At 45.6% G+C, this 13283-nt stretch overlaps 1 protein-coding gene across 1 annotated transcript in view; it reads right to left on the bottom strand.

The window, feature by feature from the left end:
• The window catches only part of TGDS (TDP-glucose 4,6-dehydratase), a 49610-nt gene that overhangs the window by 20347 nt on the left and 15980 nt on the right, over positions 1-13283 (bottom strand). Inside the window, exons 6-7 of the mRNA XM_077297168.1 lie at positions 5532-5630; positions 4226-4285 (exon numbers count right to left, since the gene is read on the bottom strand). Coding sequence (XP_077153283.1) covers positions 4226-4285; positions 5532-5630 — 159 coding nt within the window. The remainder of the gene's footprint in view (positions 1-4225; positions 4286-5531; positions 5631-13283) is intronic.

Genomic DNA, 13283 nt, shown 5'->3' with positions numbered 1-13283 from the left:
TCACGTGTCTGTCTCGGACCAATGACTGGGCTTGGCTCAACACTTTCCAGATCGCATACAGCTCTCTGAAATTCGATGATCTTGCCGCAATCTGAGGAGTCCATTCTCCCTGGTAATATGTTCTTCCTATATGACCGCCCCATCCGTATTGACTGGCGTCTGTGGTAACCGTAACACAGGGATCGAGTACCCACGGTACTCCCTCTCTCAGGTTCCTCGGTCTGGTCCACCAGGTTAGGGATCTCTTCACTGACGGAGACACAAACATCTTCCTGTCTAGGGAGCTCTGTTTCCTGTTCCAGGATCCTAGGACTTCTCTTTGCAACTCCCGTGAGTGGAATTGGCTCCATTTCACACAGGGTATGCATGCTGTCATGAAGCCAAGTATCCTCATTGCATCTCTTATGGAGGGGGTACTTCTTCTGAATTGATGGATGTGTCTGATCAAGGCCTCTTGTCTGTCTTCTGGTAAGAAAGATGTTCTTAGGTTGGAATCCAAGATCACCCCCAAAAATTTTATTCTGGAATTTGGGACCAGGCAGGACTTTTTCCAGTTCACAATCCACCCCAGCTCCCTGCCTGTTCGGCTCAGATCTAGGGTACACATTACCATGTCTTTGTCTATTAGAGGCGTCGTGGATCTTATAGATTCCATCCGGAATCTTTTGTACCGTACCCATTTGTTTAATGGTTTTAAGTTTATAATCGTCCGGGAGTCCCCGGACGGTTTCTTTATTGAAAATAAATGAGAATAATGGCCTTCGCCTCTTTCTGAGATGGGAACTGGCACAATCGCTTCTAATTCTAACAGCTCCTGGATGTTTGTCCACATGGAGGAGTCGGAGAGCGGGCAAGGTCGGGTTACTACAAATCTTTCTGGGGGACTGCCGGAGAATTCTAATTTGTATCCCTGTGCAATTACTTGTAGAATCCAAGGATTCTGGGACACCTTCTGCCAACCCCCTAGAAATTTCTGTAATCGACCTCCCACCTTTATGTCATTTATTTGACTTTGGTGTACCTGTACTAGGGAAGATGGAATCTCTACCTTTTCCACCCTTGGGATAAGACCACCTCCCAGTCTTCCCTTTCCCCTTGTAGTCTGTCCTCTGACCAGGTCGGGACCTACAAAAGGGCTGATATTTTTTGGTATTCTCCTCAGGGAAACCTTTCTTTTTATCTGAGGCCTTTTCTAGAATATCGTCTAGAATTGGCCCAAATACTTTATTTCCCGAGAATGGGATTCCACACAATTTATTTTTTGACTGGAGATCCCCCGACCAGGTTTTAAGCCATATGGCTCTTCTGGCCGCATTAGACAGGGATTCGCTTCTAGCCGCGAACCTTACAGATTCGGCAGAAGCGTCTGCCATAAAGCCTGTTGCGAGTTTGAGCAATGGCAATGATTTAAGGATAACCTCTCTGGAAGTTTTGGCTTTGAGGTGATCCTCTAAATCGTCAATCCATAAGTGCATTGACCGGGCTACGGAGGTTGCCGCTATATTGGCCCGTATTATTGCCGCGGAGGACTCCCAAGTTCTCCTTAGCAAACCGTCTGCTTTACGATCCATAGGATCTTTTAATGCGGAAGAGTCCTCAAATGGGATTGAGGTCTTCTTCGCCACCTTTGCTAGTGGGACATCGATCTTGGGTACTTCATCCCACACTTTAATGTCCTCAGGGTTGTAGGGCAGACGAAGTCTAAAGTCCCTGGGAATCACTAGCTTCTTCTCCGCTTCCTGCCACTCTTCCAGGATCATGGAACGAATGTGGTTGTTGACGGGGAAGACTTTTGTAACTTGGGCATGTAATCCGCCAAACATCTCGTCCTGGATCGAGGTCTCCTCTGGTGTATCTTGTAGCTGCATGGTGTTACGCACAGCATAAAGAAGCTCATCCGTGTCTGTTGCGGAGAAGAGATATCTCTTCCCTCTGCCCACAGATCCGTCTCTTTCTTCCTGGTCAGAATCCCCCGAAACCTCACCCTCGGAAGAGGGGCTAGAATCCCTCGGCCTCTTCCGTGAAGTCTGCGGTTCTGACTGAGTAGCCTGGGGAAGATTCAAGCTTGAGATAGAAGCCTGAACCTCCTGTCGTATCATGGTCCTCATACTGGATAGCAGCGCTGTCTGCTCATCACCCACAATTTTGGATGTGCATGATTTGCATAATGGTTTCCGCCAGTTTTCCGGAAACTTAGTGGAACATATCGGGCATTTATTTTTCCCCGATTTTTTCCTTTCGGCTGTGGGGATGGAAGGCTCAGCCTAGGGTAAAATAGAGACACGTGGCACCGTAAGTAGGAAGCAGGGGGAGGGGTGAGCTTTGTGGTGTGGCTTTGCATAGCCCACTCACGTGCCCCTGAAGCTGGTCAGTCCCCTCAGGTCTGGCAGTCTCCTCCATTAGTGACAATTCTACGTATAGCCGAGTGCTCCCTTTGTCAGGATGGCCGGCGGTATACAGACCCTCCTGGTGAGATTATATAGGTTTTACCTGGTTGATCCTGCCCTTCTTACCACCGCTGCGGTGACCGCGCTGAGCCCCTCACCGAGGCCGGCGCTGCTGCCGGCGTCATCCTCCATGCTGGTCGCACCGGAAGTGACGCGGTCGTCGCGACCGGAAGTGACGCGGCCGCTGGACCCGGAAACCGCGGCCGCACGCTGGAGCCGGCCGCTGCTGGAAGCGGTCGCCGCATACACCTCCCGGCATGCAGGCACCCGGGCCGAGAGCCCCCCGAGGAGGAAGCGGACCGGACCCCAGGAGCAGCGCTACACTGGGGAGGCTGAGGGACCCCCCATGGCAGGTATCAGCCGCAGATATCTTGCGGCGGGGAAGGGAAAGGCTGGGCCCCCCGATCCCCACCATCTGCACAGCACCGTCGGAGGGCGTCTTGCAGTTCCTATCCGCAGTGGGACAGGAAAAACACTGATGGGTGGAGTGGGGAGGGTCCTTTTAACTTGTGGTTCCTGTCCCACTACGGATAAGAAGGACGTCCTCCAATGGTGCTGTCAGGTGGTGGACTGGAAAACGTAATTCTGGCATTTTGACTTTTTTTTTTTTTTATCGCTACGCAGTTTCGCAATCAGGTTATTCCTTTTTTTTTATTGATAGATTGGGCGATTCTGAACTCGGCGATACCAAATATATGTGTTTCATTTTTTTTATTGTTTTATTTTGATTGGGGTGAAAGGGGGGTGATTTGAACCTTTATATATATTTTTTTAATATTTTTAAAAATGTTTTTCTTCAACTTTTGGCATGCTTCAATAGTCTCCTTAGGAGACTAGAAGCTGAAATAGCCCAACCGGCTCTGCTACATACAGGCGATGTTCAGATCGCCTCTATGTAGCAGATATACTGACATGCTATGAGCGCTGACCACTGAGGTGCTCATAGCAATCCAGCACTGACAACCATAGAGGTCTCCAGGAGACCTCTGGTTGTCATGCCTACGAACCGATGGCCCCCCTGATCACGTGAGTCACCGGTGTGCATATTTTCAGCACGATTGCCGGAAGCGCCATTTAAATGCCATTGTCAGAGTTTGACAGCGGCATTTAACTAGTTAATAGCCGTGGGTGGATCGCAATTCCACTCGCGGCTATTGCAGGTACATGTCAGTTGCTCAAAATAGCTGACATGCCCCGGAAAAGATGTCGCCGGAGCCCACATCAAAGGGAGGTATACCGACATCGGCATACTATCACTCCCGATGTTAGTAAGGGGTTAATCCAGGTCTGGGAGGAGATCCCTCGGGAGAACTTCCGTCACCTCATTGCATGCCCAGGCATTGTAGGAAGGTCATACAGGAACGTGGAGGCCACACACACTACTGAGCATCATTTCCTTGTCTTGAAGCATTTCCACTGAAGTTGGACCAGCCTGTAATTTGATTTTCCAAATTTTGAGTGTCATTCCAAATCCAGACCTCCATGGGATATTAATTTTGATTTACATTGATCTTTTATTAATTTTAATTGTGCTCAACGCATTCCACTATGTAATGAATAAAGATTTACAACTGGAATATTTCATTCAGTGATATGTAGGTATTTTAGTGTTCCTTTTTCTTTTGAGCAGTTTATTATATACATACACACACACACACACACACACACACACTGTATTGTGTGCACATGTGGTGGTCCAGACACTGAGGCTGGCTAGTTTATAGATCAGATTTAAAAAAAAAATTAGCAAACAAAAAAAACAAATGGATGACACTTACTTTTTCTGGGTACTGATGTGGTCCATACACATTGCTACTTCTGGTGATGATAACTGGAAACTGCAGAGAAACAAATGTGGCTCGATCATAAATATTAAAAAAACTGATACATAACCAAAGGCAAATATTTCCCTGAACAGATACAATACAGACATGGGCCTCCTATATGATTAGCTACAGAACATAATCGAATTCACAACACAAGAGCTTAGATATCACAGAGAGTGACAGCCGGTTGTGATGTCTGTGTGTATCACATGCAGTCATCAGTAGGACATGACAGGTCACACTGTAGGCACCAAGATTAGACACCAAAAATGAGAAACCTCACAGTAAAGTAACATGGTGCATCATCTGCAGTTTCATTTCTTCAATTTTGGCATGAAAATCCTATGTACCCGACTCATGTTGGCTGCAGTAATCTCCCCATGTCATACAGAAAATACGTAGAGCCTATACAGCATGCACACACTAGTCATACGTAGAGCCTATACAGCATGCACACACTAGTCATACGTAGAGCCTATACAGCATGCACACACTAGTCATACGTAGAGCCTATACAGCATGCACACACTAGTCTTCACTTTTGGTACCTACAACATAGCCTAATGGTATCATGTTTTGTGGCACATGGATGAAAAATCCATCTGTTCAGCAAACCTCCTCCCTCCTTCAAACTGCCTACACCATTAGGGAACCGCACCGGATTCACATCGATTTCTTCGCAGAATGATTGACCTCACTAATTGAACTCCACACTGCTATTATTTTGAACACACCAACTTTCAATAAATTATTCTAATACACAGACTCAAAAACTGCAGATCATGAATGCGGAGTCTGATGGTTTCTTAGAATCTTCTGCACCAACTGTTTGACATGTGGTAATATAATTTACACCAAAAACAGTGATTAGTCTGGTTACTCATATTGGACACTCCTGTATTACGAGGCATAACACGTACGCCGCACTGAGACCTGTCTAACATGTAAACTTAGATTTTTAGGGTAATTGATTAAACTGAACAATCCTCAGATGCTGAGCAAAGGCACAAAATGGCACGAGTCTTTCTGCTGTCTCCCTGGCCAGATTACATAGCTTCATAGGTAAGATATGAATGACAGCTGGTGCAGCGCAGGTGGGACACGCTGGTCCACGTCCTAAATCCATCGCGCAGTATAAATAATCATTTCACACTTCACAACATATGGCCGTGTGATGCTTCATTTACACACATACCCGCTGAATAGAGCCAGGACTCCCAGTGCTAATAGATCCTTGGCTCTTCCGCTGCCTCCTTACCTTGTATCTTTCCCAGAAAGACAGGACAATGCTTTCTGCAGCTGCTTTGGATGACGCATATGGATTAGTCGGCCGTTTTGGTGAGGTTTCATCAAATTCCTAATGAAATATGAATTTTTAAAAATGGCAACGAAGTGGAATAATGTTCAGAATACTGGGCAAGACATTCTGTAATGAAGAGATTCATCTACATAATGTGGTGCTGGGAATAACAGTCCAAATTTTCATCATCATTGTTTCCATCAATGTGACCCCTCGAACCACCAGACTCTGTATAGAAAACCAGTAAGTGCACTGTGCCAACCGGAGGGGGCAGCGCTGTGTGGAAGCATGCATCAGCCCAGTATGGCACTGTTAGGGAACCGGCTATATACCCAGGACAGCCCGCGCTCCCAAGTATTGTGGGGTGGTATATATAAACCCCGACATTCTGTGAGGACAGCCATATATCTTCACATGGAAGAAAATATTAACCTCTTATACACAGCCATTCTTGGCGGTAAGGGCGGTGACAATTTTGGAGCTATTTAAAGACTAGCTATTTTTTCATATATACTGGGTATACAGCATATCTACTTGCAGCAAGGTTTTTGGTTTGTGCTTGTGTAATTATAATAAATACTAGATGGTGGCCCGATTCTAACGCATCGGGTATTCTAGAATATGTATGTAGTTTATTTATGAAGATTTCAGAATAATGCAATTTATACACAGGATTCGGCCGGCCGGACGCGACCAATTAGCGAAGCGTGGTTCAAATTCCGCGCCAATTCGCAGCCGGACTGCACCTGTCGCTGATTGTTCGTGGCCGGACGTGACGAATCAGTGAAGCCAGGGCCTGCTCCAGGTTTTTGAGGGCCCCGGGAGAAAGTCTCAGTGGGCCCCCTCTTTAACACATACCACGATTCATGATGCACAGATACAGCAGAAAAATATACCACAGCCAAGTAGCATACAGCTCACGTAGCATATAGCACAGCCCATATAGTATATAAACACAGCCCACGCAGTATATAAACACAGCCCACGCAGTATATAACCACAGCCCACGCAGTATATAAACACAGCCCACGCAGTATATAAACACAGCCCACGCAGTATATAAACACAGCCCACGCAGTATATAAACACAGCCCACGCAGTATATAAACACAGCCCACGCAGTATATAACCACAGCCCACGCAGTATATAAACACAGCCCACGCAGTATATAAACACAGCCCACGCAGTATATAAACACAGCCCACGCAGTATATAAACACAGCCCACGCAGTATATAAACACAGCCCACGCAGTATATAACCACAGCCCACGCAGTATATAAACACAGCCCACGCAGTACATAAACACAGCCCACGCAGTACATAAACACAGCCCACGCAGTACATAAACACAGCCCACGCAGTACATAAACACAGCCCACGCAGTACATAAACACAGCCCACGCAGTACATAAACACAGCCCACGCAGTATATAAACACAGCCCACGCAGTACATAAACACAGCCCACGCAGTATATAAACACAGCCCACGCAGTACATAAACACAGCCCACGCAGTATATAAACACAGCCCACGCAGTATATAAACACAGCCCACGCAGTATATAAACACAGCCCACGCAGTACATAAACACAGCCCACGCAGTACATAAACACAGCCCACGCAGTACATAAACACAGCCCACGCAGTATATAAACACAGCCCACGCAGTACATAAACACAGCCCACGCAGTACATAAACACAGCCCACGCAGTACATAAACACAGCCCACGCAGTATATAAACACAGCCCACGCAGTACATAAACACAGCCCACGCAGTACATAAACACAGCCCACGCAGTATATAAACACAGCCCACGCAGTACATAAACACAGCCCACGCAGTATATAAACACAGCCCACGCAGTATATAAACACAGCCCACGCAGTATATAAACACAGCCCACGCAGTACATAAACACAGCCCACGCAGTACATAAACACAGCCCACGCAGTATATAAACACAGCCCACGCAGTACATAAACACAGCCCACGCAGTACATAAACACAGCCCACGCAGTACATAAACACAGCCCACGCAGTATATAAACACAGCCCACGCAGTATATAAACACAGCCCACGCAGTACATAAACACAGCCCACGCAGTATATAAACACAGCCCACGCAGTATATAAACACAGCCCACGCAGTATATAAACACAGCCCACGCAGTATATAAACACAGCCCACGCAGTATATAAACACAGCCCACGCAGTACATAAACACAGCCCACGCAGTATATAAACACAGCCCACGCAGTACATAAACACAGCCCACGCAGTATATAAACACAGCCCACGCAGTATATAAACACAGCCCACGCAGTATATACAGTTGTGGCCAAAAGTATTGACACCCCTGCAATTCTGTCAGATAATACTCAGTTTCTTCCTGAAAATGATTGCAAACACAAATTCTTTGGTATTATTATCTTCATTTAATTTGTCTCAAATGAAAAAACACAAAAGAGAATGAAGCAAAAAGCAAAACACAAAAACACAAAACTCCAAAAATGGGCCAGACAAAAGTATTGGCACCCTCAACCTAATACTTGGTTGTACAACCTTTAGCCAAAATAACTGCGACCAACCGCTTCCGGTAACCATCAATGAGTTTCTTACAATGCTCTGCTGGAATTTTAGACCATTCTTCTTTAGCAAACTGCTCCAGGTCCCTGATATTTGAAGGGTGCCTTCTTCAAACTGCCATTTTTAGATCTCTCCACAGGAGTTCTATGGGATTCAGGTCTGGACTCATTGCTGGCCAACTTAGAAGTCTCCAGTGCTTTCTATCAAACCATTTTTTAGTGCTTTTTGAAGTGTGTTTGGGTCATTGTCCTGCTGGAAGACCCATGACCTCTGAGGGAGACCCAGCTTTTTCACACTGGGCCCTACATTATGCTGCAAAATTTGTTGGTAGTCTTCAGACTTCATAATGCCATGCACACGGTCAAGCAGTCCAGTGCCAGAGGCAGCAAAGCAACCCCAAAACATCAGGGAACCTCCGCCATGTTTGACTGTAGGGACCATGTTCTTTTCTTTGAATGCTTCTTTTTTTCTCCTGTAAACTCTATGTTGATGCCTTTGCCCAAAAAGCTCTACTTTTGTCTCATCTGACCAGAGAACATTCTTCCAAAACGTTTTAGGCTTTTTCAGGTAAGTTTTGGCAAACTCCAGCCTGGCTTTTTTATGTCTCGGGGTAAGTGGTGGGGTTTTCCTGGGTCTCCTACCATACACTCCCTTTTCATTCAGACGCCGACGGATAGTATGGGTTGACACTGTTGTACCCTTGGACTGCAGGGCAGTTTGAACTTGTTTGGATGTTAGTCGAGGTTCTTTATCCAACATCCGCACAATCTTGCGTTGAAATCTCTTGTCAATTTTTCTTTTCCGTCCACATCTAGGGAGGTTAGCCACAGTGCCATGGGCTTTACACTTCTTGATTACACTGCGCACGGTAGACACAGGAACATTCAGGTCTTTGGAGATGGACTTGTAGCCTTGAGATTGCTCATGCTTCCTCACAATTTGGTTTCTCAAGTCCTCAGACAGTTCTTTGGTCTTCTTTCTTTTCTCCATGCTCAATGTGGTACACACAAGGACACAGGACAGAGGTTGAGTCAACTTTAATCCATGTCAACTGGCTGCAAGTGGGATTTAGTTATTGCCAACACCTGTTAGGTGCCACAGGTAAGTTACAGGTGCTGTTAATTACACAAATTAGAGAAGCATCACATGATTTTTCGAACAGTGCCAATACTTTTATCCACCCCCTTTTTTATGTTTGGTGTGGAATTATATCCAATTTGGCTTTAGGACAATTCTTTTTGTGTTTTTTCATTTAAGACAAATTAAATGAAGATAATAATACCAAAGAATTTGTGTTTGCAACGTCGCAGAGACGTAGTATATAACACAGCCCATGCAGTATCTAACAAAGCCCACGTAGTATATAGCAATGTGGGCACTATATCCCTGTTAAAAAAAAAAAAGAATTAAAATAAAAAATAGTTATATACTCACCTTCCGTCGGCCCCCGGATCCAGCCCAGGCGTTTACCGATGCTCCTCACGACGCTCCGGTCCCAAGAATGCATTGCGGTCTCGCGAGACCGCTACGTCATCATCTCGCGAGACCGCAATGCATGGACCAGAGCGTTGCGAGAAGCAGTGGGAAAGGCGACGGAAGGTGAGAATATAATGATTTTTTATTTTATTATTTTTAACATTAGATCTTTTTACTATTGATGCTGCATAGGCAGCATCAATAGTAAAAAAGTTGGTCACACAGGGTTAATAGCAGCGTTAACGGACTGCGTTACATGGCGGCATAACGTGGTGTAACGCAGCCATTAAACCTGTGTGAGCGCTGACTGGAGGGGAGTATGGAGGGGGGCACTGTCAGAGAGTAGGAAGGGGCGAATTCGAGGCCGTACTGTGCCCATCGCTGATTGGTCAATCAGCGACGCGGGATTTCCGTGACAGACAAACAGACGGAAGTGACCCTTAGACGATTATATAGATAATTACATTTTCAGGTCCTCTTGGGGTTCTTTTAATTCTTAATATTTTTTTCAACATCATTCTTTATGACAACTTATTACTGCCTGTTCACGCAGCCGCTCATACAATGAAGTACGTGTATTTCAAGAAAGATTACTATGCACATCTCATTTAAGCTTTAAAAAGGATCTTACACCAAATGTTTCATGTTGAACTGGACACAGGATGTAATAGTGGCCGCAGAGCAGAATAATACTTTTATTATTGATTTCTACTCTCTTTTGCAAGGATATTAGCAATCAAAGTATCTGGCCTCTAATGAGTTAACTTTTGTCAAGTCAAAGTGGGCATTATCAGAGTTTTCACTGGGGCCTGCAGTCTTCCTGTATGATGCTGACCAGTCATAAGCAGGTAGTAACAGAGGTAAAAAAAAGAACACGATCACAATAGCTTGGAGCAGGTTTCTCAATGTGTGAGATGTAATGATTACGGATGAGCGAATCGCTCTGGATAACTCCTGATCCTAATAGCGCTTACCGAATGGTTGTATCTGGACCCCGGATACCTGCAGCGCTCCTGATAATCAGCTGTTCGGTGCCGCAGCTGCATGTGTTGCGGCTGTGTGGGGAGACTGTTTGTTGGCGCCTCTATGCATGTATTGTGACTGTCACACAGCCGTGCCACATGCAGCTGTGGCGCCGATCAGCTGATTATCGGGAGCGCTCCAGGTATCCGAGTTCCAGATACACCTATTCGGTAAGCGCTATAGCTGTTAGGATAAGGAGTTATCAGAAGCTATTCGCTCATCCCTAGTAATGATACAGCCCTGATCTCCTGGTACCTCCTGTATGGCTCAAGAGTGGGGCGGAGGGGCAGTACAGATGAGTTTAGCTGTGTCTTATTACAAACCCTTCAATCAGCTCTCCTTCCACCTCTGCTGTACTGCCCCACACACCGCCTGTCCAGGGATATGTCAGCAATCACACTAACATCTGTTGTGCTCAAGCAACTTGTAAGCACTTTGCCATGAAATCAGTGCAGCGTGTCCTCATGTCTCACACGAGAGTAGTCCAGAACAGACTGCTCCTGTGTGAGACATATAATGACAGCTCCGATCTCACTGGAGAAGACATAAAGGTGATTTCATCTCACACATTGAGAAACTGAGTGTTGCTGCCTGATGATTGGTAAGCATCATATACTGACAAGAAGTACACCCCCAGTGAAAACGATGATAACATCCACTTGGACTTAACAAAAATGATCTCATTAGAGGCCAATTACTATGATTCCTAATATCTCCGCAACAGAGAAGCAAAATAAATATTACAAATGTTATATTCTGCTCTGCAGCCACTATCACATTGTGTGAATCATTTGGTGCAAGGTTCTCTTAAGTTTGTCAAATCCTCATTAAAAGTTATTATACAATTCGAAAAATTCATTTTTTATGGCCAATTTAGACATATAAGCATGCTCATTCCTGATTTTCGCACCATATCAAGAGGATATGTCAGTCACCCTACTAAGGTGAAAAACACTTATCCATCCATAAATGTATCATGCTCCGCAGCCCATTGCTCGTGCTGCTGATAACATGATACTGTATTCAGACAGAACAATCATATCAGCGATCGTTGACACTCCATCAATATTTCGTTGACCTGTGAAGCAGGTCAGTAAACGTCTGTGGATCAGGTATCATATAGCCAAACACAAGTTGTCTGATGGCCTGGATTATCCTCTCGAAATTGGCCATTAGGTCTACTGAAAATAAACTGATCATGTGGGGTTAATAATAAGCTATAATCTGAGGGGGGCATTGAAAGAAATACTCAGTTCCCACTGAGGGGAAGTAGCATTCAGAAATTCCCTCAGAAATCAACAAGCTACCGTAATCTCCCTGTAGACACCCTGCAATCTTTAACGGGGGGTCCACTCTTATCTCAGCACTCACCAACAGAATAATGAACTATGGGATTCTTAGGCTACTTTCACACTAGCGTCGGTACGGGGCCGTCGCCATGCTGTGAAATAAAAGCACAATGTGGGCAGCGGATGCAGTTTTTCAACGCATCCGCTGCCCCATTGTAAGGTCCGGGGAGGAGGGGGCGGAGTTTCGGCCGCGCATGCGCGGTCGGAAATGGCGGACATGACGCACAAAAAAACGTTACATGTAAAGTTTTCTTGTGCCGACGGTCCGCCAAAACATGATGCACGGTTGCGACGTGTGGCCATACGTCGCAATGCGTCGCTAATGTAAGTCTATGGGGAAAAAACACATCCTGCAGACAACTTTGCAGGATGCGTTTTTTCTCCAAAACGATGCATTGCGACGTAGGCAAAATGACCCTAGTGTGAAAGTAGCCATAGCTGCAAGGACCCCTTAAAACTATCATTTTTTAATTTTAAAGCCCCCCCATACACAGACTAATGTCGACTGAACTCACAGGTTTGGCTGACTGCTTTGTGTGTGTCGGTGTCCCGAACGAATGATTGGTGATTTTAATCAATAAATCTTGGAATAATAATAATTTCCACAATTAGATGTGTTTAAATAAAAAGTTTCTGTGCTGAGATAATCTTATGAATGTGTATAGGGGGCAGCCTTCACACCCAGACACTGTATATAGGGGGCAGCCTTCACACCCAGACACTGTATATAGGGGGCAGCCTTTACACCCAGACACTATATATAGGGGGCAGCCTTCACACCCAGACACTATATATAGGGGGCAGCCTTTACACCCAGACACTATATATAGGGGGCAGCCTTCACACCCAGACACTATATATAGGGGGCAGCCTTCACACCCAGACACTATATATAGGGGGCAGCCTTCACACCCAGACACTATATATAGGGGGCAGCCTTTACACCAAGACACTGTATATAGAGGGCTGCCTTTACAGACACTGTATATAGGGGGCAGCCTTTTCACCAAGACACTGTATATAGAGGGCTGCCTTTACAGACACTGTATATAGGGGGCTGCCTTTACACCAAGACACTGTATATAGGGGGCAGCCTTTACACCCAGACACTGTATATAGGGGGGCTGCCTTTACAGACACTGTATATAGGGGGCTGCCTTTACACCAAGACACTGTATATAGGGGGCTGCCTTTACAGACACTGTATATAGGGGGCTGCCTTTACACCAAGACACTGTATATAGAGGGCTGCCTTTACAGACACTGT

This window comes from Ranitomeya variabilis, chromosome 3 (genome assembly GCF_051348905.1).
Source record: "Ranitomeya variabilis isolate aRanVar5 chromosome 3, aRanVar5.hap1, whole genome shotgun sequence".
NCBI lineage: Eukaryota > Metazoa > Chordata > Amphibia > Anura > Dendrobatidae > Ranitomeya > Ranitomeya variabilis.
The sequence above is the reverse complement of the archived record's forward strand: the minus strand, read 5'-3'. Positions and strand labels throughout refer to the sequence as shown.